Source organism: Silene latifolia, chromosome 7 (assembly GCF_048544455.1).
Source record: "Silene latifolia isolate original U9 population chromosome 7, ASM4854445v1, whole genome shotgun sequence".
In the NCBI taxonomy this organism is placed as follows: domain Eukaryota; kingdom Viridiplantae; phylum Streptophyta; class Magnoliopsida; order Caryophyllales; family Caryophyllaceae; genus Silene; species Silene latifolia.
In genome coordinates this window covers 126069057-126093062 of record NC_133532.1, presented here as the reverse complement: position 1 = coordinate 126093062, position 24006 = coordinate 126069057, and the positions used below count along the sequence as shown (strand labels likewise).

At 39.4% G+C, this 24006-nt stretch overlaps 2 protein-coding genes and 1 non-coding gene across 3 annotated transcripts; all 3 read right to left on the bottom strand.

Annotated features, from left to right (window-relative positions):
* Window positions 1–5804: 5804 nt before the first annotated feature.
* LOC141590757 (cysteine-rich receptor-like protein kinase 25) lies at window positions 5805–8849 on the bottom strand. Its single transcript, XM_074411318.1, has 7 exons — window positions 8069–8849; window positions 7803–7988; window positions 7162–7277; window positions 6844–7054; window positions 6485–6722; window positions 6231–6381; window positions 5805–6140 (listed from the first exon to the last, which is right to left on the bottom strand). Exons 1-7 carry the CDS (start codon window positions 8847–8849, stop codon window positions 5805–5807), a joined length of 2019 nt encoding a protein of 672 aa, XP_074267419.1.
* Window positions 8850–10992: 2143 nt separating this feature from the next.
* LOC141590755 (cysteine-rich receptor-like protein kinase 44) lies at window positions 10993–14373 on the bottom strand. The gene is made up of 7 exons (XM_074411317.1): window positions 14352–14373; window positions 12961–13076; window positions 12612–12822; window positions 12232–12469; window positions 11974–12124; window positions 11599–11883; window positions 10993–11331 (listed from the first exon to the last, which is right to left on the bottom strand). Exons 1-7 carry the CDS (start codon window positions 14371–14373, stop codon window positions 10993–10995), a joined length of 1362 nt encoding a protein of 453 aa, XP_074267418.1.
* Window positions 14374–16269: 1896 nt separating this feature from the next.
* LOC141593737 (small nucleolar RNA R71) lies at window positions 16270–16376 on the bottom strand. Its single transcript, XR_012521805.1, has one exon. It is a non-coding gene; the product is annotated as a small nucleolar RNA R71 (small nucleolar RNA).
* Window positions 16377–24006: the final 7630 nt, after the last annotated feature.

Sequence of the window (24006 nt, the reverse complement as noted above, 5' to 3'; positions counted from 1 at the left end):
TTCTAATCTTTTTCGTCAATTGAATTATTGTATAGTTTGTGAATTTGAGTGATTTTGTTTGCTTTTCTTTTCAGGTATACGAGGACTAACAATTTCATCTTATTTATGGTGTTGGACATACATCTGAATATTCGTACAAGAACGGATACGAAACACTAAAATTCTTATTATTGTACGTTATTCCTTCCGACCCAATAAACCTGAGATGGAAGAGTCGTTAGATGACAGTGAAGAAGCAAATAATAAACCTGAGACGGAAATTGCGTAATTTTCCTCAATGTTGATGGGCGGATTGAATGTCATGCATATTAAAGATTTATGTATATGTATTCTAAAAGTTTGTATTCACCTAAAAGTCTGTATTCACAAACCTGTATCGTAGTTGGAGAAGCCAAGATCGAGGGCGTTACCCATATTTAGTGCCAAACCGAATACTCAAACCCTGAGTCCTATACTCCTATTTTCAGTTTGGAAAGGATCAAAACACTACCATGGGCTATAATAGATTCAATGCTATTACTACGACTCCGACAAAGGTAATATTCTTCGAAAAAATCTCTGCTAATACGAATAATTCTTATTCGGGTTCTATTATGAATAATTTATTTTTTTGGGTTAATCAACATCTATTATAGGATTTATAGCCCATGTGCAGGAGAATCAGACGATGGTACCATCCGCATGAATACCAACTGCATGAACTTTTGCTTAAAAATAAGTTAGATAATATCCAGTTTCATTTGGGGAGGATCAAGGCCCGTATTGATTCGCATTCACTCCATTACAAGAAGGATTATTTAATGGAAATACTCTGAACTATTACGCTCTTTCTCAAATTACCCCAAACTTTAATTTAACTAACATTACACCCAACTATTACACCCCTCATCTTTTAATAGAATAGGTGAAAAGGCTACCTGTTTAGTCGGTTTCCCTTCTTATAAACCCTCCCTTTTCAAATTCCAAACTGTAAATACTAAATACCTCCACTTTTCAATTACCCCACTTCTCAAAATCGCCATTAAAGGCTTCTATTAAAACTCCAGGTTCAAGTCGCCATTAGAGGATGTTCGCAAAGGCCGAAGCTTCGCCATTGATAATCATATAATGAAATAGGGTGATATAAAACTTAGCTAGGAAAGGAAAGGGCTGATAATCCATATAAAATAGCATAATTATAATCCATCCGACACAAACCCAAGTTAAAAAATTATCAAAATTTACTTAAAACATATCCAATAAAAATAAACTATATGGAAGCATACCCAGAAAAAAAAAAATTGCTAGATCTAAGTGAGACCACTAACAGATACTTGAGGGATGTGGAATTTTCTGAAAAAAAAGTAAGACTCTGAAAGAAATTGAGTGAAATAAACGGTCAAACTGCAAAAAAAAATGATATTTTTAGTTAATTATATAGAAAACGATTGATGTTTGATGATTACTGAAGCAAAGGAACGAGGTAGTAGGAAGAAGTAGTAGAATGGAGTAAATCCTATCTCACATGTTTTGTAAGGAGGCCTACACGCTACACATATTCTAATAAGATTGAGCAAAAGGTAAATTAAAGAGAGAGTCAGAGAGAAAAAAATACACACAAAAAATGGTGCAATAATTTTCAGACGACATTGTTTAATGTTGCTGAAGGTACATTCATGGCACTTTGAGGAAGATGAAGCAAAATTAAGAGGAAACTGAGACCCACAATGAAATTAACCTGCTACTTCAGGTTAACAAAAATACAATTCTATTAAAAGATGAGGGGTATAATAGTTGAGTATAATGCCAGTTAAATTGAAGTTTGGAGTAATTTGAGAAGACCTCTAATAGTTCAGAGTATTCTCATTAAATAACCCTTGCAAGAATTGGTAGTAGACTAAATTTTTTTCCTGGGGAAAGCCGAATAAAATTCCCTGGATTTAAGAAATAAATCACGCTCCTTCGTTATACATTATTGCTTATAGTTATATGGTGTTCTATTTTATTGTCGACACTAATGAAGCAATGTACGAGTAGATTTTAAGAAGTCAAATATGCAAAATAATAGTTACCATTGAATTAAAAGTGTCACAAATTTTAAGAGAAACAGTCTTTTATTAATCTTAATAGAAGACTTACTAATTACCATTTTTATTTAATATTTATCTTTTTATTTTTAATTAGTTTTTATTTTTAAAGATAACTTTTGTTTCATGGAAACTTTATCTCTTAAAATAAAAAAATTATTGGGAATATTAATCTAAAAAACTAACAAAATTTGTAAATATTAATCTAAAAGGATAACTTTTCATTCATAGAAACTTTATCTCTTAAAATAAAAAAAAAAAATTATTGGGATATACTCCTTCCGATCCAGACAGATGTAAACATAAGCAAAAAGTGGTTATTTAAGAAAATGTGGAAAAGTGAGAGGTAAAGTAGGAAATATTGTTTGGGGCCACATGAGTTTAGGTGGATTAAATAAGTAGTTGGTGAGTGGGTGAGTGGATGGTAAAGTTGTAAATATGTAGCGATGTAAGGATAATTTAGTTATTGTTCATGCCAAATATGGAATGTTACCATTGGTGTGGTTCATCCGTTTTAGGTAAGTGTTATTTGCGAGACTTTGACTTGGTACCCTCTGGTCCCATCTATTTTGCCATTCTTCGACTCTATGGATTTCACTTTGCAGTATAATAAGGTTGATTCATCAAAAATTAGTTTATAAGTTAAAATAAAGTTAAAATATGGGCCAGTTAAATCATATGTAGCCAGCATATTACCGAATCATAAATTGTAGCAAAAAACAAAATAGAAATTTGTGCAATTATATAAATGATTTTAAATCCATTGCAAGACGTATGTTATATGATATTTAATCATACTAATCAAGTTGAGGTTTAATCACTAGGAATTTGATTATAGAAAAAACATCTGAATAACTTAATAAATAAATTAATGTCCAGTAGAAGGATAGGAAATTATGAACAACGGAAAGAAAAAAAAATAATAATAAGAAAATTAAATGTGCGTAGGAGAAGGATAAGACAATGACACGAGACAATACAAATACAATAGTTGCTGCTACCCAAAACAGTAAATCTCCTGATAAACCATATCTGACTACATTAATAAGAGACAACCAATAAATAAACTAAAAACTAACTAAAAAGATAAAAGATAAAAATTAAATAAAAATAATAATAAGAGACAACCAATAAATAAACTAAAAATTAAAAGATAAAAATTAAAAATAAAAATAAAAATAATAACTATCTATCATGAGAGGGGTTTTTCACAAAAATTAATGAAAAACTGCCTCTCTTAGAAATTTGTGGAAAAGTATAATGGGTATAATGTGTCTTAGAAATTTATGGAAAAGTATAATGGATATAATGTGTTTTAGAAATTTATGGAAAAGTATAATGGGTAGAATGTGTACAACAAGTCAACAATGCGAGTTTTGGGTATTAGTTAGGTAATTTATCTCTTTTTAATATTATATAGAGTAATATATCTAATCTCAATCTCAAGGAGTATATCTCTTTTCATTATTTTTCACTTTCTATTTTTATCGGGTCAATATAGTGTGGAAACATGAAATGCACAATCTCATTTGCGTACGAAGCACTATAATTTCCGTAAGTTTAAATACTATTACGAATATATGAGTACACGAGGATAAAATTTTAGTACAACTCCTAATAATACCCGATACAACACCCCTTCAATTTTTTATGATCTTCCCTCTTTCTCTTTTCAAACAAGTTTGATTATCTTTCGTCTTTCCTTTTTTAATAAGTTTCATTCATTTTCTATTACAATACTTTATTAGTTACTTACAACAATATAATTACATTTTTCACAATTTCACTTAAAAAAAACAATTTTTAGTAACCGTGCAACGCACGGGCACTAAATCTAGTTATTTATGAATCGAACTCTCTCTCCATTATTTGAGTTTATGAATCAAACTCTCTCTCCATTATTTGAATGTGGCCTAGTTAAAAAAATACTTCGTATATGTATGACTATAAATTATGACTCAGGCATAAAAAAACATCTTACTCCCTCCAAGTTTTATCAATCTTCCTTATTTCTCTTTTGAGCTTATGTAATCCCGTCTTGTGTTCTTCCTCCAACATTCAAATCAAAGTCAGTCACATAATTCACAAAATCTACTCATAAACAACTATTGCATTTAGAGCCTTATTTTCAAATAAAATTGACAAAAATGACTCATTCCAACATTTGTAAACTGCCATATTCTATTAAACTAATAATCACAAAGAGTAGTAATGGAAAAGCAAAAATTCCGTATACTTAGAAAATGCAAAACTATAATACAACAAAACTGCAATAAAACAGAATTTGGAAGACAAAATTATCAAGGGAAAACAATAGTTCAATACTAACTTTGGGGTTTGATTTCTTTGCTTAAAGCAAGCTCCAAGTTTCTCCATTGATGGTTTCAATCGATGTTTCTTGTTCAATCTCCATTTTCTCTTGGATTTCTATCTCTCTCGTGGTGGTCGACCATTATCTCTAACATCAGCAATCACTTCCTTCTCAAACGAATCAATCAGGCGCACTCCTATGTCCAACGCGCCGCCTCCAACAATTGTTTCCTTGACGACCTTCTTTTTCGTCCCATTTACCAATTTCCATCCCCAAATTTCTCGATGATGGCGCTGGCACTATTAGTTTTTTTTGGAATATTTGAGATCTATGATTTAAATATATGGTGAAACTGATAGGTGATGTGTGGTGTGGCTGGAGAATGGTGAGATGAGAGAGGAGGGAGATGAATATATTAATGGCCAGGAGTAAAGATGAATGTATCTAAATTCTAATCTCTGTCAATGCATTGTGAATTGGGAAAAGAGGAGAAGTTATTGTGGTGCAGTATTGGAAAATGGTAAAATGTTGGAAATGTACTTTATTATTTAATTGGACGTCAGATTTAATTGGGCTTTATTTTTATTTTATTTTTGTGTTTTTGTGTGCTGATGTGGCCATATTGCAAAACTGTGATTGGTTCAAACAAAACTGATTTTGTGAGGTTGAATGTGAGGGCTGCATTACCTTAATTCTCAAAGGAGATTGTGCCACCTCAGCAGTTTTACAAGATTCTTTTATATATATAATGATTATCATAATGCAGATATAATAATTTTAATTAAGTCAACTTACGCACTTCGCCTGAGAAGAACAAGCCTTTGCCAACTAGCTAAATTCGGAATTGTAACACAAATATTGTATCATAATTCTCGAGCTTAGCCTAGGCCGCCTCGATTTGGAAGACTTGTCACACCTCCGTAACTTATACTCCATCCTATCCAGCCTAAACTTCCCTCTTTCCTTTTACATGGTAATCACGTTTTGTTCCCTCTTTCCTTATCTGGTAACCTTTGCGTGGTCCAAATTCATTTTCATGTGGGGTAGGGTGTTTTGTATGGTCCATATTCATTTTCTTATTTTTATGCCAAAAAGAAAGGGGAACATTAGGCTGAATAGGAGGGAGTAAGTATAGGTGGGGGTAGAAGAAAAGTATGTCGATAAACGCTTCTAGCTATGGTGATCCTTAGGCACTTAAAATGAACATGTAGTTCGTAACTAGGCTAGTGACGACACTTCGACTGAGCTCAGACGATGCGATGCTGAACTTTCGATGTTCCAAGCTAAACAATATGAGTAAATGCAATCTCATCAAAGGTCCTTGTATTTGCAAATCACAAAATACCTCAAGGGCTAACAAAATCGTACGAAACACAATTAAAATATACAGGGTATAATACAATAAGTTATTACCAATAATGCAAAAGTCATCTTGGTCTTGGGTATAAGTCCTGATCCAATTCGGCTCGCCAGGTGACAGTTTTCCCAGAAGGTTGATCGGAGTCCGTTTCTGGATCGACACTATAAGAATTGGTCATGCTGAATTGATGCGAGGACAACGTTGGTGCTAATGGTAATGGAAGGTCGATAAGGCCCGAGAGCATCAGAACAACATATGGCATTGTAGGTCTTTGCTCTGCATTTACTTGCACACATAGCAATCCAATCTGAATGCACCTTATCACGTCGTTACTCGAATAAATGTTGTAAAGTGCAGGGTCTGCTATATCGAAGCATCGCCCCTCTTTCCATAGTTTCCATGCCTTAGAGTAGAAACATAAATTTTTAGTCGATATGTAAGAACAACTAGTTTTACCTTAAATATTTAACATGGAAACAACAATTTAACTTACATGTAATGGGAGATCCTCGTTTCGTGGTGACATGTTTAATAATCTGTTCTTCTGACCACTTACGATCTCCAAAAGCATGATTCCAAAACTATAGACATCCGATTTATCCGAGTATTCCCCTGTCATTAGGTATTCTGGTGCCATGTATCCTCTACATACGAAAATGAGACGTATTTGAATTTGGCGTAATTGTTAAGAAGTTAATAATTCGAAAACCCCATATTATGGTAAAATTTAAAGTATTGAAAGCATACTGTGTTCCAATAATGCGATTGGTTTGCCCGAACTTCTGCTCAACTTCGAAAAGTTTTGCCATGCCAAAGTCCGCTATCTTTGGGTTCATATCCTTATCCAACAAAACATTGCTAGGTTTAAGATCACGATGTATTATAGTAAGCCGGGAATCTTCATGAAGATACTGCAGACCTCTCGCAATCCCCATTATAATTTTGTTTCGTGTTGCCCAATCTAACAGGGGCCGCTTTCTTGGATCTTAAGTACCGTAAAGGTAGACAAATAAAAAAAATACATTTATAAGTTACATTCAGGAAGAGAAATATATATGTAACTCAGAAAGCGGGGATAAACTAGTCAGTTGTTAAGGAATATTTACCAAACAAAAACCGGTCGAGGCTAGAATTAGGCATAAACTCATAGACAAGTAGTTTTTCGTCTCCCTCGGAGCAAAATCCCACAAGGCTAACAAGATTTTTGTGTTGAAGTTTGGCTAGAAACTGAGACTCGGCCATGAATTCCTTAGTACCTTGTCGAGAGGTATCAGAGAGCCGCTTTATGGCTAGTTGATGCCCATTCTCAAGTGTCCCCTGTCCATGTATTTGAACAGATTAGTTAGCAAAGATCATTTGAATACTGTAGGCCCGTGAAAACTAATATCGAGATACATATCAAAATCGAACGTGGTTTATATAACCTTGTAAACAATACCAAAACCTCCTTCACCAAGTTTGTTTTCCGCTGAAAAGTCTCTTGTAGCTAATTTAAGCGTGGCAAGATCATATTGCATGAATTCGATGTCTCCAATGCTTCCTGTGTCAATTGTTACAGTTTTAGCATTAGAATTGTATTTGTCGGAACATGTCTATGCACTATAATTTGACGGTAGAACCGAAATTTGATGAATTGACTAAGAATTTAAATGTGTGAAATATCAATCGGACTATGTCAACATGATCAGCATGCAGCATAGAACCAATCAAACGTGGTAATCAACATTCTTTTATTTCGGAAGACTTGACGCATAGTAAAATACTTGAATTTGAATGCAACCGGCACAATTATTTAACCGTCCTCATATGACCAATTCCATCATATTATCCAATCTACTATCGTAGACTTGTCAAATAGGTCAGGCGGATCCAAATATGCTTGTGTTTTCGGTAATCCACCTAATACAATTATTGATATGATCAACCAAAACCCAACCTGATACAACTCGCTCCGTTGTCAATATAAGTGACCCACCCCGCCAGTTCCCGCCCCACCCGATTGATATTGGGCGAAATATGATGAAATGGATAAAAAGTTACAAGTTGTACATGCTTGACGACTTACCAGAACCATCAGGCAGCTCCCTTGGTGATGTCGATGGTACACCACTGCTCGCTTCTTTAGGCTTTTTGCGGAACAAACACAGCCACAAAAGAGCTGATAGAACTAGCAATCCAACGGAAACACTAACCGCTATTGCTGCAATGATTCCCGGCGCCAGTGTTGATTTTGTATTACTTGTTTGCGAAGCTGAAATGAACCATGAATCAAGAATTAGGAAATTATTAAATTATGTGAATATCATTTCTTACAATTATCTGATTAATTACCTGGATCAATGACTGGAGGAGTCGGAGGAGGAGGAGGAGCCAGAGGCAGATCCGTATAAATAAAAGGAGCGGTCGTATCATACCTCAGCTGACAACTTGGAAAAAACACTATTGCATATATACTTGCATTACAACATTGAATCATTTCGGAAAAGGCCCTTTTTAGACAACTATTGCAACTCGAAGGATCAATATCAGGGGTGCACTGTGCAAAACTATAAACTTGTTCGAACAATGAAAAATTGGCTTCCGCTGAAGCGAATCTCAGCGGAGTAGAGGATGCATTCTTGATGACACCATTCATTGCACTAGCTAGCTTCGGACCAAATGTATTGAAGTCTGATACATTGTTTGAATTCCATGCATAAGCTGAAGGATATGTATCTGATATAGAGAAGATGTAACGATTTGCATATCGTAACATGCACTCATAGTACCATACAACAGCTTCCCCATAGTATGGGCACACTTCAATTATCCTCTGAGTTGCATTCTCGACACATGCGCTACAAATGTCAAAGCTAACATCATTTCGACATTGAAAGAGGCTATAAACTTGGTTAGAACCACCACCGATTGAATTATTATAGAACTTGCGAGAAGTTGTTTCGGAGGTGAGATTTCCAAAAAGGCGATTGAGATTCTTTTCATATACACTACCGGACGTGTAGTTGAAGTTTTCACCTGAACAACCTCTGTTTGCATATGTATATTGTGCATCAACAGTGAGACAAAATCGATACACTAAAAGGATTGCCAAAACAATCACAATTTTCTCCATTTGAAGGGGAATTATGCCAATATATCGATTTTTTTACGATATTTCTAACAAATATTTGCAAGGAAACACGGTGGAAATTGTCTAATTTCTTCAAAGTCAATGACCATAGTTTGATATATTCAGTGATTGATGTAATCAAAGATGGGTAACTTTGGACTTTTTCGTGTGATAATGTCATACTATAGTTATATGTGATTTTGAGTTGAAACTGAAATCGAATTAAATCGATTTATAAAAATACCCATTTGGAATAGATCGATTAAATGTCGTTATCATTGATGTATATTTTGAGTTGAAGGAGTAAATGCTTGTTTAAGTACACTGGCACTAATTAAGTCGTCATTCTAAAATGCATCTCTGCACCGTGAGTCGAAACATCCTCTGTTTTTTTACCGAATCAAATTTGGTGGATCGATATTCAATGATACGGAGTCTTAGAGAAATTGGATATACAGAGTAATGTTGGTGTTTATGCAGTATTTATACTCCCTCCTATTCACCATTTTCTTCCCCTTTCCTTTTTGCACAAGAAATAAGAAAGTGATTTTGGACCACACAAAACACACTACCCCACATACAAATGAATTTGAACCACACAAATCAACCCAGAAAAAGAAATAGGGAAGAAAAACCCGAATAATCCGAATAAGGAAATAGGGAAGAAAATATTGAATAGGAGGGAGTATTACAATTCAAAATAAGGACTCGTACATCCAGGGCCGTCTCGGGGTTTTGGGGGCCCCTGTGCGAACTCTAGATATGAGGCCCTATATAACATTTTAAGAAATAGAATCTTAAAAAAGAAGGATAAAAAAAGTCCATAAATGTAGCTACCAAGCCTTGAACCTGAGACCTTATGTATAGAAACTCAATTACTAACCACCAAGACACTATCATTTATTGAATATTTAGTGTACTGCATTTATTTATTCTTTCTTTTACCTTGATTTCTGACCCAAAAAATTGGGGGCCCTGTGCAGCCGCACGGCCCGCACGGGTCCAAAGACGGCCCTGCGTACATCTGACCTCCACTTACCCCATCACAAGTAACTACCATAGAATGTTGATAAAGATTAATATTAATATTAACTAATAGGAATATTTATAATAGTTGGGCCTCAACCATATATCACCTTGACGTTTTGGTTGAGATGGTTCATCTATCATGGTATCAGAGCCAGTGTGACCGGTACGGGGGAGCCGGTGCACAACCAACCAGTCTTCAAGCCCAATGGGAATTTGAGTGAGGGAGCGTAATTCCAGCACACGGTACCGGGGGTGCACAACCAACCACTCTTCAAGCCCAATGGGCATTTGAGTGAGGGAGCGTAATAGGAATATTTATAATAGTTGGGCCTCAACCATCACCTTAAGGTTTTGGTTGAGATGGTTCATCTATCATTAACAACTAAAAGCCTATTAATACAGCGGAAATACGAGGCGGTACAAGGCTAATCTAGTAGCAAGACCTAACCTAAATAATAGGAACTAGGAAGATTGCCCGCAAGGGGTGCCACGAGGAGTAATCAATCGTGTAGAGTATACATGGCCTGAGTCCATGCCTACTAGATCACTTCGAGCCTGTCACTCTCGGATGACTTAGCTGGTATACGAGCGAGGTGATAATCCTACAAGATATTCAAGCATTGTAATCTCAAATTTTCATTGTGTTATTAATTTCATTACTTCAATGTTTTTCGACATTGTTGTGCCCTGCCCGACTCCCCGTCCATATTCCAACAATCAGTAACGAGTTTGACTGATCCGATATTGAATCCAGCTCCTTTTTCACTTGATCTCAGTAGATTTTGTTTATGGTTGGCAGTTTTAATTTTTTTTCTTACATCGTTACGAGATTAATTAAAAGATACTAAAAATTTATTTGATGGCTGACCGCCCTGGCTAACGGTGAACATATGTTTTAATTAGTGCCGAACTGTATATGTTTCTTTCTACTTAGCAGCGCAACTAACAATATGACATAATCAAGTACAATATCATCAAATTTAGTTACTTGTAATTGCAAACCTCACCACTCTTAGTAATGTTCACATTGATTAATGATTTTTTTTGTGCAAACACTTAATCAAAAATAAGATGACAAAACAATAGTGAATCGTGCAAATAATACGTAGATGATCAATCATCGTGGTTGAGGGTATAAATCCTGGTTGGGTTCGGTCTGCCAGGTGACAGTCTTGACGGAAAGCTGATCAGAGTCGGTCTGCGGGTTACTACTATGAGAATTAGAAATCCCAAATTGATGAAAGGACGTCGACGGTGCTAATGGCAATGGAAGATCGATAGACCCAGTAAGCATTAGAACAACAGAAGTCATTGCAGGTCTTTGCTCTGCAATTGCTTGCACACATAGCAGTCCAATCTGAATGCACCTTATAACGTCGTTGTTCGAACTATTGTTGTAAAGTAATGCGGGATCCGTTAGGTCGATGGATCGCCCCTCATCCCATAGTCTCCTTGCCTATAGTTAAAACATAATTTTATAACTGACATATATATACGAATCACTAGTAGTTGACATTTAACATGAAGACGACATTCTGGACTTACAAGGATCGGGAGATCCTCGTTTCGTGTTGAAGTGCTGAATAATACCTCAAGGGCTAACAAAATCGTACGAAACACAATTAAAATATACAGGGTATAATACAATAAGTTATTGCCAATAATTCCAAAGTCATCTTGCTCTTGGGTATAAGTCCCGGTCCAATTCGGCTCGCCAGGTAACAGTCTTCCCGGAAGGTTGATCGGAGTCAGTTTGTGGGTCGCCGCTATAAGAATTGGTCATGCTGAATTGATGTGAGGACAACGTTGGTGCTAATGGTAACGGAAGGTCGATAAGGCCTGAGAGCATCAAAACAACATATGGCATTGCAGGTCTTTGCTCTGGATTTACTTGCACACATAGCAATCCAATCTGAATGCACCTTATCACGTCGCTACTCGAATAAATGTTGTAAAGTGCAGGGTCTGCTATATCGAAGCATCGCCCCTCTTTCCATAGTTTCCATGCCTTAGAGTAGAAAAATAAATTTTTAGTCGAAATGTAAGAACAACTAGTTTTACCTTAAATATTTAACATGTAAACAACAATTTAACTTACATGTAATGGGAGATCCTCGTTTCGTGGTGACATGTTTAATAATCTGTTTTTCTGACCACTTACAATCTCCAAAAGCATGATTCCAAAACTATAGACATCCGATTTGTCCGAGTATTCCCCTGTCATTAGGTATTCTGGTGCCATGTATCCTCTACATACGAAAATGAGACGTATTTGAATTTGGCGTCATTGTTAAGAATGAAGTTAATAATTCGAAAACCCCATATTATGGTAAAATTTAAAGTATTGAAAGCATACTGTGTTCCAATAATGCGATTGGTTTGCCCGTACTTCTGCTCAACTTCGAAAAGTTTTGCCATGCCAAAGTCCGCTATATTTGGGTTCATATCCTTATCCAACAAAACATTGCTAGGTTTAAGATCACGATGTATTATTGTAAGCCGGGAATCTTCATGAAGATACTGCAGACCTCTCGCAATCCCCATTATAATTTTGTTTCGTGTTGCCCAATCTAACAGGGGCCGCTTTCTTGGATCTTAAGTACCATACAGGTAGACAAATAATAAAAAAAAATTATACATATGTTACATTCAGGAAGATAAAGATAATTTAACTCAGGAAGAAGTGACAATCAGTATCCTATAAGCTAGTTAATTTTACTGTTAAAGAATATTTACCAAATAAAAACCGGTCGAGGCTAGAATTCGGCATAAACTCATAGACAAGTAGTTTTTCGTCTCCCTCTGAGCAAAATCCCACCAGGCTAACCAGATTTTTGTGTTGAAGTTTGGCTAGAAATCGAGATTCAGCCATGAATTCCTTGGTACCCTGCCGAGAGGTGTCAGAAAGCCGCTTTATGGCCAATTGATGTCCATTCTCAAGTGTCCCCTGTCAATATTGGGAACGGATTAGTCATTAATAGGAAAATTAATGTGCAACCATAATAGGCCGTGAAAACTAACATCGATATGCATATGAAATTGAGCATGGTATTTAATAGTTGAGAGCATGGGTTATATATATAACCTTGTAAACAATACCGAAACCCCCTTCACCAAGTTTGTTTTCCTCTGAGAAGTCTCTTGTTGCTGATTTAAGTGTGGCGAGATCATATTGCATGAATTCGATGTCTCCGATGCTTCCTGCGTCAATTGTTATAGTTTCGGCACTAAAATTTGACGGTAATAGCGAAGTTTGATAAATTGACTAATTATTTAAACTACCAGTTTTGTAACATGAACACAATTGGGAGTGCTAAAATATCATTCAATGCTCTCCCTAGAGGAAGAGACTTGGCCACATGTCTTCCAGTGAGGGGTAACCCCGTGGATTGAGCTTACATTGTACGTGTTGGTTAGCATGGTATTGGCGCGTGCCGGGGAGGATCCAACCTCCTCGTTATCAAAAAAAAAAAAAAAAAATGATAGGGTGCCACAAGGCAGCGCCAACTCATTTTCCATTAACACTGTGAAATATCAATGAGACTATGTCAACATGATGAGCATGTCAGCATGGAACCAGTCAAATGAGGTAATCAACATTCTATTATTTCGGAATACTTATTTTTTTTTTTTTTTTTGTGTATACCATCCGGTGTAGTAAAGATTCGAGCTGGGTCAAATCTCTAGGGTGGTAAAGCTCTTCTTCATAAGTTTTAACACTTTTGCATTCCCAAATCTGAGACCTCTGGTTAATCTAGAACTGTCGAACACGACAGCCGTCCTTATATGACCAATTCCATTATCATTATCCAATTTTCTATCGTAAACTTGTCAAATAGCTAGGTCTGGCAAATCTAGATATTTATTTTCTTTTATCCACCCAGTACAATTATTGACCTGTGATAACACCCCTTCAACCCCTATATTTTGATGTCTCGGACCCATTTCGTCGTGATAAATCAAGCATTATGAACTCATTTAGTTAGTATTAGCTTTACCCGATTACTTTCCCTTCACTCTTCGCGTAGGACGTGTTTTGAGCATTTTTTCCCATACTTATGAACTCTTTTTGTAGGTACCATGCTCCAAGATATAAGAAGAACGAAGTTGGAAGGTGATTCGCTTGAAGAATGGAAGTAACTAGGAGAAATTACGGCCGAGAGGCAAAACTTTGCCTGGACCGGGCATAATTACACCCGCCAGGTAAAACTTTGCCTGGACCGGGCATAATTACACCCGCCGGGTAAAACTTCGCCCGGACCGGGCATAATTATGCCCCTCGGCTGCAGATTTCGTTTCTCTCTTGTATTCTCACCTAACTCTTTGTACTTGATATAAATACTTAATTTCCCAGAAAATTAGGGATCCAATCCTAGTTTGGGGAAGAAATTTGTAAGGTTAAGAGAGGAAAACTCAAATCCTTTGTAACTTGGCAATCATTCTTCATCAATCAAAGATTATTATTATTGTTCTTACCTTGTTCTTCCTTATTGTTCATCCTTTCAATAGTTGGTATTGTTTCTTTCCTTTTTCTCTTTTCTCCCTTGTTCTTCAATTGTTTTCCATTGTTGTTTGTTGTTGTTAGATTTCTTTTTGTTGGAAGTTGTTCAAACTTGTTGTTTGTTGATAGTTTAGTCAAAGTCTCTCTCTCTCTCTTGTTTGTTGTTCATGTTAAATTTGCATCTTTCTTGTTTAATTGTTGTTGTTTCCACCATTGTTGCTCTTTTCATTGTTTATCTTTCCATTATTTCTCTTTCCTTTGTTCATCCTTGGATAGTTGTCCTCAAAGACTTAATCTTTGAGTTGATTGAGTAAAAGATTGTGACTTTTAGTTTAATCAACCTTGTTATTAGATTAAATCACTTTTCCTCATAATTATTGTTGGATTGTTGCATGTTTAGTAGTAAGATTTATCTTCCCACCATGTTTATGACCAAAGTTTCCATCTTTATTGTTTATTTTGCAATTAGGACCATGATTAGTGAGTAGTCTTCCACTAGGGCTCGGTTTGACCCAACATGAGTAATTTCATTAATTGAATTTCATAAAGGCTAATTATTTGGGGAAATTGGTGAGGGTAGTTTAGAGGAATGACTTGGGTTATGGGTTGACTCTTGGGTAGTGTTGACTTACGACCCTTGACCACCAACGAGAGTTGGTTAGGTTGTGATTTGGATACCCGAGATTTGACCCTATTGTTGACCTCGGTTGAGACCGAAAGGGAGAACCGGGGTAGGACACCTCTAAATTAGCGTTTGAAATCGACCCTCGAGAGAGGGAGTGGGATGACCCGGGAATTGATGGGGCTTAATGACCTTAGCAAATATCGGACTACCTCGGGAAAATGCATGTTTTTGGGATAGTGGGGTATTGAGTTAGGGATTCCGACCTTCGAACCCGAGAGGGGGGTTGGTGGGTAGTGCTAATGTCCTATTTCGAACCCGAGAGGGGGGTCTTAGGCGAATTAGAGCCGTCACCTCCTCACCTAACTACCCTTGTGATTAGCCTAGAGGTTTAACTATGTGGAATTGCGAATTGTTTGGGAAGAACCGAGTCTTAGGCCGTTTAATCATTTGAATTACAACCTATCCTTCGTCCTTGCTTATTTTCCTTGCTTTTGTTAAGTTTGCATTTCATTTTGTTTTAGGTAGCATTAGTATAAAAACCATCATCTCTTATTTTCGACTTAGCTAAACGATCGGATTAGAACAATTAGTAATCTTTTCAACTCCTTGTGGGATCGACCCTTAATAGTGTACAACGATAAAATCGTGCACTTGCGAGGTATAGCTTGATACCATCAAGTTTTTGGCGCCGTTGCCGGGGAGCTCGAAGAGGTCAACCAATACGACCGATTGACCACGAGATCGAAGCAACCGCGAGAAGACTAAATTCACTCCGTAGAAGAGGGCTTATAGAAACACCGATTCCTCAAGAAAATCCAGTAATTGAGGACCTTCAAGAAGAACCACGGGTCTTTGAAGCTTTCGAAAATCCTTTTGCAACACCGGAAACGGAAGTAACAATGGCCGCGGTTCCTATGAGAGACAACTTGGCTCCTAAAAAGGTGGTAAATCCGAGTATCGTCAAACCACCCATTCAAGCTAACAATTTCGATGTGAAAGCCACCTTACTTCAACTTGTCCAAGGGAATCAATTCGGAGGGGGAGCCACCGAAAACCCCAACGAGCATCTCAACGAGTTCTTGGATAGTTGCGACATGTTCAAGGCCAACGGAGTGACGGAGGATGCCGTACGCCTTAGGCTTTTCCCTTACTCTTTGAGGGGAAGTGCCAAGGAATGGCTTAAAAGTTGCGAACCCGACTCCCTTCGGACTTGGGACGATGTCTCTAAAGCTTTTCTCAACAAGTATTTCCCACCCCAACGAACCGCGAGAATCAAGAGTGAACTCCAAGGGTTCACCCAACAAGAAGATGAGACCCTCTATGAAGCATGGGAGAGGTACAAGGGCCTCCAAAGGCTATGTCCTCACCACGGTATTGGGGATGATGAGCTCATCAACAATTTCTATGAAGGGTTAAACAATGAGATGAAGATGAACCTTGATTCCGGCTCGGGGAAGGGAGCTTTGGATAAGATAGACCACAAGACGGCGAAAGAGCTTATTGAAGAAATGGCTTCTCGTACCTTTCATTGGAACAATGATAGGCACAAGAGAAAAGGGAAGTCAACGGTCGAATCGGCCAACAATGTGGAAGTAAAAGAGATGATAGAAGAGCTTAAGCAACAAGTTGCCTTGATGAGCTCAAGCAAAACATCTAGCAACTCTTCTATGATGAACCAAGTCTATAGTTGTGAGCTTTGTGGAGACCAAGGACACCCACCCAATGAATGTCCTTTGGTGGTTGGAGATGGCAATTGTATGGAGCAAGTGAACGGGATATGGGAGTCTAGTCCGGCCAAGCAAGCATTTAACAACAACCAATATCACCCCGGATTGAGAGCCCACCCAAACTTCTCTTATGGCTCTCAAAATGTCCAAAACCCAACCTTCCAACAAAAGTCACAACAACCAAACTTCCAAACTCAAAAACAAAACACAACATTCAATCAAGGTCCACCGGGTTTCCAAGGAAGAACCTTCCAACCTAGACAACAATTTCAATCACTTAACCCACCAACCACCCAACCATTCCAACAAAATTACCAACCATTCCAACAACCCACCCAACCAAAGTCAAACATGGAACTCATGATGGAACAAATGATGAATCATCAAACACAATTCATCAACCATACCACCCAAAAACAAGAAGAGACAACCACATCCATCAACCAACTTAGAACCCAAATGCAAGCTTCTCAACGAATGACGGACAACCAAATCTCCCAATTGGCTACTCAAATGAGCCAACTACAAGCCTCCCAAGGGAAATTCCCGGGTAAAACCGAGGAAAATCCGAAAACCATGAATGCTATCCACTTGAGGAGTGGTAGAGATTTGGAAGACCGGGAATTTGTCAAGAAAAGGAAGAGTAGTAGACCGGGTAATGTCATTGAACCTCAAGTTGTGGTTGAACCTCCTAAGGTGATTGAACAAAAGGAGGGAGAAGAGGAACTCGTGGAAATTGTTGTGGAAACTCCAAAAGTGATTGATGAACCAACAAGGGCGGTTGAAGAGCCTCAACAACAAGTGGTAAGAACTTATGTACCACCGGTTCCCTTTCCACAAAGGTTGGCAAGAGCCAAACTTGAACAAAAGTATGGGAAGTTCATGGATATGATGAAGGGTATCAACATAACTATGCCTTTCATTGATGCCGTAAAGGAGATTCCAAGCTATGGAAAGTTCTTGAAGGAGCTCATCTCAAACAAAAACTCCTTGAGCCCGACAACCACGGTGAACTTATCCAAGGAGTGTAGTGCAATTCTCATGAATGAGGCTCCTCAAAAGCTTGAAGACCCGGGGAGTTTTTCCATACCTTGTAAGATTGGGACCGTGCACATTGAGAGGGCTTTGTGTGATTTGGGGGCTAGCATTAGTCTTATGCCCCTCAAAATTTTCAAGAAGTTGAAAGGTTATGAGCTTTCACCAACAAGGGTTTCTCTCCAACTTGCCGATAGGTCGGTAAGATACCCGATTGGTCTTGTGGAGGATGTCCCGCTCAAGGTGGGGAAACTTGCATTTCCATGTGATTTCTATGTTATGGACATCCCCGAAGACTCAAATATTCCCATCATATTGGGGCGCCCTTGCCTTGCTACGGGGGGTGCCATGATTGATGTGAAGAATGGGAAGCTTTCTCTACAAGTGGGAGAGGAAAAGGTTGAATTCTCCTTGAACAAGGCTATGAAAGAGCCTTCGGAAGAAAAGTCTTGTTATATGATTGATGTGGTAGAAGAATGGGTTGATATGAAGAAGTTTGATGAAGACAAAGGTTTACAAGGGTTCCTTGAGGGCAAGGTAAGGGATTGCAAGGAACACCGGGAGTATGCTTTGGCTATGGAAGCTACAATTGAAGAAGACCCGGACAAAGAATTTGAAAGCTTGAGAGGAGATGGTAAAAAGGAGGAGAGATCTACGCCTCCTCAAGTGGAGTTGAAACCTCTTCCTTCTACTCTTAAACATGCTTTCCTTGGCCCTAATGACACTTACCCTATTATTGTCAATAGTGCACTCAATGACACCGAACTTCAAAAATTACTTGATGTTGTGAGAAAATACAAGGATGTCATTGGGTATTCAATTGATGATATCAAGGGGATTAGCCCTTCTTTTTGCACCCATCGCATTCATTTGGAGGATGAGAGTGCATCTTCCATAGAGCCTCAACGCCGCCTTAACCCCGCTATGAAAGAAGTGGTTAGGAAGGAGGTGTTGAAACTTTATGATGCAAGCATAATATACCCTATCTCCGATAGTGCGTGGGTGAGCCCGGTGCATGTTGTGCCGAAGAAGGGCGGGGTCACGGTAGTCACCAATGATAAGAACGAACTCATCCCAACAAGAGTCACAACCGGGTGGAGGATGTGTATTGACTATAGGCGCCTTAACAAGGCAACTAGGAAAGACCATTTCCCCCTCCCTTTCCTTGACCAAATGTTGGAAAGACTTGCCCAACATTCTCATTTTTGCTACCTTGATGGGTTTTCGGGATTTTTCCAAATCCCGATCCACCCAAATGACCAAGAAAAGACCACCTTCACGTGCCCATTTGGCACCTTTGCCTATAGGCGCATGCCCTTTGGGCTTTGCAATGCGCCGGCTACGTTTCAAAGATGCATGCTTGCGATATTTTCTGAATATGTTGAGAATATCATGGAGGTGTTTATGGACGATTTCTCCGTCGTAGGCACCTCATTTGATGGTTGTCTAGCTAATTTGGGTAAGGTCTTGAAACGGTGTCAAGAGAGTGGTCTAGTCTTGAATTGGGAGAAGTGTCACTTCATGGTGACATCCGGGGTCGTTTTGGGTCATGTAGTGTCAAGTAAAGGCTTGGAAGTTGATCAAGCCAAGATAGAAGTGATCAAAACCTTACCCCCTCCCACCAATGTGAAAGGAATTAGAAGTTTTCTTGGGCATGCCGGTTTTTACCGGAGATTTATCAAGGATTTTTCTTTGATTGCCCGACCTTTAACATTGTTGCTTGGAAAAGATGTGCCATTTGAATTTACTAATGAGTGTTTGGATGCTTTCAATAGGTTGAAAGAAGCTCTCATCACCGCTCCGATTATGCAACCTCCCACTTGGGGAGAACCTTTCGAGTTGATGTGCGATGCTAGTGATGTAGCGGTGGGGGCGGTGCTTGGACAAAAGAAGAATGGTAAACTCCATGCCATATATTATGCAAGCAAGACCTTGGATGAAGCTCAATCACACTACACCACCACCGAAAAAGAGCTCTTGGCGGTCATATATGCCATGAACAAGTTTCGTTCTTATTTGGTGGGCTCTAAGGTAATTGTGCATACCGATCACACGGCGTTGAGGCACTTGCTAATCAAGAAGGAGTCAAAACCACGCTTGATTCGGTGGATTCTTTTGCTACAAGAGTTTGATATTGAAATTCGAGACAAGAAAGGTGTGGAAAATGTGGTAGCCGATCATCTTTCTCGGTTATTACATGTGAAGGGTAAGGATGGATTGCCAATTGATGACTCCTTGCCGGATGATCAACTATTCGCACTTGCGTTGATGGATGTCCCTTGGTACGCGGACTATGTAAATTACTTGGTATCCGGGGTCATCCCACATGGTTATGACTCCCATAAGAAGAAGAAATTCTTTCACGATCTTAAGCAATATTTTTGGGAGGAACCATGCCTTTACAAGTCTTGTGCGGATGGGATAATTAGAAGATGCATCCCGAATGAAGAGGTAAAACCCATAATCTCTCATTGCCATGACATGCCAAGTGGAGGGCATGGTAGTTCACGAAAAACGGCCGCAAGGGTACTTCAATGTGGTTTTTATTGGCCTTCTTTATTCCATGATGTGGCGAGCTATGTCAAGGGGTGTGACAAATGCCAAAGAAGCGGTAACATTTCAAAGAGGCATGAAATGCCAATGAACTACATACTTGAGGTGGAGGTATTCGATGTATGGGGCATTGACTATCAAGGCCCTTTTCCCTCATCAAATGGGAATGAGTATATTCTTGTTGCGGTGGACTACGTGAGCAAATGGGTTGAAGCAATACCAACAAAGACTTGTGACGCAAAATCAGTAACCAAACTCATGGAGACAATCATATTCCCACGGTTTGGAGTTCCACGAATTGTGATAAGTGACCGTGGAACTCATTTCCGGGAGAGGACTCTTGATGCTTTACTCAAGAAGCATGGGGTGCAACATAGGCGAAGCCTTGCCTATCACCCACAAGCTAACGGCCAAGCCGAAATCTCTAACCGTGAAATCAAGATGATCCTTGAAAAGACCGTGAGCCGGTCAAGGAAAGATTGGTCTACCAAGCTCAATGATGCATTGTGGGCTTACCGGACCGCTTTCAAAACACCAATAGGAACTTCACCATTCTGGTTGGTGTACGGGAAGCCATGCCATTTGCCGGTTGAGTTGGAGCACAAGGCTCATTGGGCCATCCGACTTCTTAATTTTGATTTGAAGAGCGCCGGGGAGAAGCGGCTACTTGACCTCAATGAGCTTGAAGAATTCCGACTAGAAGCTTATGAGAGCTCTAGGTTGTACAAGGAAAAGACCAAGCGGTTCCATGACAAAGCTATTATAAGGAGGGAATTCAAGGAGGGGGACTTGGTTCTCCTATTTAACTCAAGGTTCAAGCTCTTTTCGGGAAAATTAAAGTCAAAGTGGTCGGGGCCTTTCACCGTGGTCCGAGTTTTTCCCTATGGGTCGGTTGAAGTATCCGATGGAGACCAAGCATTCAAAGTAAATGGACAACGGCTAAAGCACTACATTGCCGGTTCTCCCGTCTTGAAGCATATAACTTTCATTGATACTTGTCTTGTCCATCCTTGAATCCCATTTTATTCTTCATGACTTGTCAGTTTATTTAAGTTACTTCTTGACTTGGTCGAGCCAACGACGTTAAACAAAGGCGCTTCATGGGAGGCAACCCATGCAATAATATTCTTGCAATGGTGGAGAGTCAATAGATGGGAGTCGGTTGTCTAAGGAGTTAAGTTTCGAGTCCCGAGGAGGTGTAACTAAGTTTGAAGGAACAATGGAAAGGCGACACCGATTTCGGGATTGCTTTTGAGGGGGTAAATTTGCTTGAATTGAGTGCTATTTTGCCTTCTAAAGATGGATTATAGCAAATTTTGCAGTCTAGGGGCAAAATTATACCTGTGACGGGCATAATTATACCTCTCGGAGGACAGAAAAAAATTCAAAAATTGGCCAAAAGCAGTTTGCCCCAACCGGGTAAAACTTTGCCCCTGACGGGCGTAATTATACCCGACCGGGTAAAACTTTGCCCGGACCGGGCATAATTATGCCTCTCGGCTGTCACTCTGATTTCGCCCTTTTTGGCTGTTTTTCCTTCACCTTTTTCTCATTATTCCCACTTACCTTCTTCTACCTTTTACACCTTCTCTCCAAAAATCATTAAACCACCATTAAAACTCCACCATAACTCAACTTAATCCTCCATTTTCGACACCTTCCCTCCATCTTTTTCACTCCTAATTTCACCCAAGTGATCCTTGCTACCCATACTCCTAGATCCCCTTAAGAGTTTCGAGTTTCCCTCTTTTCCCAAAATACCCTCCGTCCGATTCTTCAAATTTCGTTCTTTTTTTTGGGCTTTGGGACGTTCTTAGCCTATCCTCGGGTTTTGGGTTGCAAAATTTCGTGTTTCTCTCGGGTTTGTGAAGCTTCAAGGGACTGTTTTCGGGGTGAGCACTGTTTTGGGGGCTTTTCAAGCAAGGCAAAGAAGTATGGCAACAAAGAGGCAAAGGGCTCTAAATATTGGCAGCTCATCTTCAAGGTCACAGGTAAGTGCTCCTCCCAGATTTACTAATTCAGCTTATAATGTAACCTTTAAAACGAGTAAGCATCTCAAGTTATTTGACTTATTGATGGCGAAAATTTGGGAGCCTACTAGGTGGGCTTGTGGGGAGACCTTAGAAAGGATGGGAATTAATGATGAGGTGGCCGAGCTTTGCAATAGAATAGGAATTTATAGAATTTACGATGCTCAAGAGTTGACTTACCCGGCCCTTGCGGCGGAATTCCTTGCAACCTTCGAGGCGAAATTCAAAGATGATTATAGTGAATCTTCAGTCTCATTCCAATTGGGGGGGAAATTCCACCGTATGTCCCTGTCTGACTTTGGGGGGCACTTCGGGTTTAGGTCTTGTCCGGGGGGTGGATATAGACCTAGTCAAACTATTGATCACATTGCGGACCGAAATGCCTTTTGGAGGCGTATTTCCCGGAGGGTGGAGTTTTCTAGTGGTAAGGAAAGCTCCATCAAAATTAGAAATGCGGTAATTCGTTATTTCGCAAGGATTTTAGCTTCCTCCCTTTTCTCCTCGGGTGAGACACATCATAATTGTAGTGTCTTAGCCCTCCACTTGATACAAGAGGCCGTTCTCCAATGTGAGCGGTCCATTGATATCCCCACCGCCCTCGCCAAGCACTTCCTTGGCATAAGTGGTAAGCCCCGTCCTATTATCTCTTGTGGGGGGCTTATTTCGATATTGGCGGGTTCACTCGGGGTCGAACATAACCATGCTAGTGTGGAGGGGGGAATTTGGCTAGAGGAAGACCATTTGCCTTGGCTTCGGGATATTAAGGGTCACCTATTCTATGCTATCACCGATGACCGATTTATAATTTTACCCGATCCTACCGCCACCACAATTTCAAACCCATTGAATTGGGGGATGCCTTGTCGGGACAATGAATTTGAGCGTGTGAACCGTAAGTGGAAAAAGAAGGAGTATGATTGGGAAGTGGGATACATTTTGTATGGACCGGGGGATAGGGAGCCTATAGAGCAAGTTCCCGTGGTACCTCAACCCCAAGTTTTTGATGACAATGTAGAGGCACCTAGCCACCAACCCCCACCCCAACCACAACCGGAGGTCCATACACAAGAACATGGAGGGGGAGTTTACCAATCTACCTTTGACGTTGGGGGGTCTTCAACCCCCATGGAGACCGACCAACGTCCTAGCTCCCCTCCACTAAACCCCACTACCAATGATGATTTCTTTTCCGATCTTGATTTCACCGCCTCAATGCACCAAGAGACCGAGTTTAGGTACCAATCACAACCCCAAACACAACCTCAACCTAGCCAATACTCATACCAAGGACCTACTTCCACTCAATGGGAGGAAATGTTTGGCTTGATGAAAGAATCTAGGGACTTTTCGAGAGAGGCTCGGGACCTTAGTTTGAGCACTCAAACTTATAATGAGGAAACCCGACGCTTTGTCATGGAAAATCAAAGAATATTTGAGGAGAGCCGTGGCTACGTGAGGGATACGAGGAATATGGCCATGACATCCCTCCTCTATAGTAGACGGAACACCGACCGTCTCCGTGACATCTCTCGAGTCCAAGCCGACATGGCGGCACAACTAGATGCACTCCACTTGTGGAGTCAACAAGGGAACCAAGACCCTCCGACTCAACCACCACCCGACCTTTACCAATAGGTGGTGTGTTTCTTGGTGACTTGTT